General features: G+C 50.5%; 1 protein-coding gene across 1 annotated transcript in view; it reads left to right on the forward strand.

Annotated features, from left to right (window-relative positions):
* Positions 1–2,312, forward strand: part of LOC104403371 (cadherin EGF LAG seven-pass G-type receptor 1-like) — a gene marked incomplete at its 5' end in the record, with an annotated part of 161,343 nt that extends 159,031 nt beyond the window's left edge. The window contains 3 exon segments of the mRNA XM_010011482.1: positions 538–780; positions 901–1,165; positions 2,270–2,312. Of these exon segments, the coding sequence (XP_010009784.1) occupies positions 538–780; positions 901–1,165; positions 2,270–2,312 (551 nt within the window).
* Positions 2,313–2,661: the final 349 nt, after the last annotated feature.

Raw genomic sequence — 2,661 nt, forward strand, 5'->3', positions numbered from 1 at the left:
CCCGCCTCTCCTCGTGCAGTACAGGCTTGTGGATTTAGTAGTGTTGGGGAGGTCCTGTCCCTAAAGAGTTGGAGATCATTGTCTACTAATAGCAGTACTGTGTGGCAGGGTGCAGGCATTTCTAGGCATAGTCCTAAAGATAAGTCAGCTTTGACTGACAACCATCTAGGCTGTGTGCTCATACTCTGCACAGACACAGCAAAAGGTGCCTTGGGTGCCCTTACGCTTTAGAAACCAACCTCCAGAAGGAGGTGGTGGGATCACCAGCTGAGAGGGCAGGTTTGCCTCACACTTCTCTCTGATGGAGCCAGGGACCTTGCTCTGGGAAGGGTTTGGACACCCTGCCATCCTACCAGGCGTGTCTTGTGGGTGTTGCTGCACCCTGAGGGCAGTGCAGCAAAGCAAGGATCATCATCTGAAGTATTGCTCTGGTTTGACACACAACTCCTCCCCAGCCACAGGCACCAGGACTGTCTGGGCAGCAGTTGAGAACACGTATCAAAAGTGGTTTTCGAGCTAGTGTTTTTTGCATTGCAGTTGATACCCTTCCCAATCATGTGAAACCCTATTGGCCCACAGAGTGCATGACGGGCAGTGACAGCGAGGACCCCAGCGGGAAACAGAAACTCAAAGTGGAGACCAAGGTCAACGTAGAGCTTCACAGAGAAAACCAGGTGAACCACAGCAATGAAGCACCGCAAGACAAGGAGAATGAAGGGCAGCAGAAGGAGAACAGACCTCTCTCCCTCCAGAATAACCAGCAGCCAGAGCAGAGGAAAGGTAGTGCAGCCAACCTCACCTCACAGCCAGACTGGGAGACTGGGGTGTTAATGAGTATTAATTAGTTCATATGGTAGCTCTATGCTTCAAAACTGTCATTATTCCCTCTTTTCATAACAGGCATCTTAAAAAACAAAGTCACCTACCCTCCCCCGCTGGTGGATAAGAATATGAAGAATCGCCTGCGGGAGAAGCTGTCGGACTACAATCAGAGCACAATCTCATCCAGGACTGCTTCCCTGGGGACAAATGATGGGGTACGCTCTCCCTCGGACTCGGGGGTGACAGTAAAAAATGTTCGGAGGGAGCAGTCTCGGGACCAGCTCAATGGCATGGCCATGAACGTCCACGTGGGAACAGGACATGCTGACACCTCAGACTCAGAGTAAGTGCTAGAGGGTGAACATGGAGCAACATTTCTTGAGGCATGTCCAGTAAGACCAGCAAGAGCTGTTGTGGGTATCCTGCAATCAGCATGGAGGAAGGCAGGGGAGGAAGACCCCAGTGATGAGGACCCCTGAAGATGCCCGATGTTTGGTGGGGAAAGACAGCATGGGGTGGGTGTCCAGCTGGGCAGAGGGAAACCAGTGCTAGGGCAGGAAATCCAAAGGCTGCAGAGAAAGTGCCTTGTCAAGTTACTGACCCAAAATTGCCAGGTGCACGGTTCCCACCCAGTGCACGGTGATCAGTGTGTGTGCATTTGCTTTGTAAACTAAATCAAGCATTAACAAAAGGCTGAGTAAGCTCTCAGTGAAAGAGTATTCTCAAAACCTCATTACTCATCATAATTCATACATTTAAAATGAGGACAACAGCCATTTGTAAAGTCTGTGCAAACGTTTTACGCATGTAGTCTGTTTTTTTACTGCCACACATAATAGTCTCATTCTTTCTCCAGACTGAGAGAAAATTTCTCATGCAGCTTTAAGTGGGACATGTCCCACCATGCTTTAGCACCCATGTTGTCTGAGTGCGCAGACCATTCCCAGCTAACTATAAAAGTACTTTTTTGGGATGCCAGGAACTGCTGATGAAGTATATCCTGGTTAGCCAGAGGTGTCTTTAACAAGCTGCTACCAGGTAATACAGTCATCACTGGAGAATAAGTAGCCAACTTGCGCTAAGCAACTGTTTTACCTCTGCACCTTTTGCATAGTGTGAACCTCTGCTGCTGGACAGCAGATCCCATGAACCTATCTGAAATACCAGGCTTCTAACGGCTTGTAAGATTTACGTGTGAACTTTGCATCTTCACCAAAGTATTAGCCAAGTGCAAACCCTCTATACAGCTTCCTCTGAAGAGTGCATCTCTTGTGTACCTGGCCTTCCCCTCCCGGGCAGCATCCCCCTTGCACGTGTTGGATTGGCAAAGCATGGCAGCCTCACAGACCATGAGCCCTTACTCAGAGGGATTGGGTGGTTCGGGGGGAGCGGTTTGCCTGTGCCTGTTTAACACTAAGCCTGCACAATTGCTTCTTCTCACTAACAGAGGCAGTAACGAAACTTCAATTTGAACCATCAGGGAACTGTGAGCTCTGCTGGCGGTTCCGGACCCCTCGCCGTGGGGCCGCCTGCCCTGGACTTCATCGGAGTGGCCGCATAGCGAGGAGGACGAGGTGGGCATTGATTCCCACGTGGTTTCAGTTGTGGCAGACTCCTGACTGCTCACGGTGGAGACGCAGTGCCCGGACGTTCCTGCAGTAAGGCTGCTGTGTGGTACGCTCCCTGTGGCATGAACCCATGCCAAAACACATGGAAATGGGCACAGGGATGCACTGTGAGGGACAGGTACCTGCTCACAGTGTGGACAGTGCTGCGGGGATTGCTTATTACTGGGGAGAACCAAGGAAATATATGTTATTATCACGATGGACTTGCAGT

Source organism: Nestor notabilis, unplaced genomic scaffold (genome assembly GCF_000696875.1).
Source record: "Nestor notabilis isolate BGI_N333 unplaced genomic scaffold, ASM69687v1 scaffold2193, whole genome shotgun sequence".
Lineage (NCBI taxonomy): Eukaryota > Metazoa > Chordata > Aves > Psittaciformes > Psittacidae > Nestor > Nestor notabilis.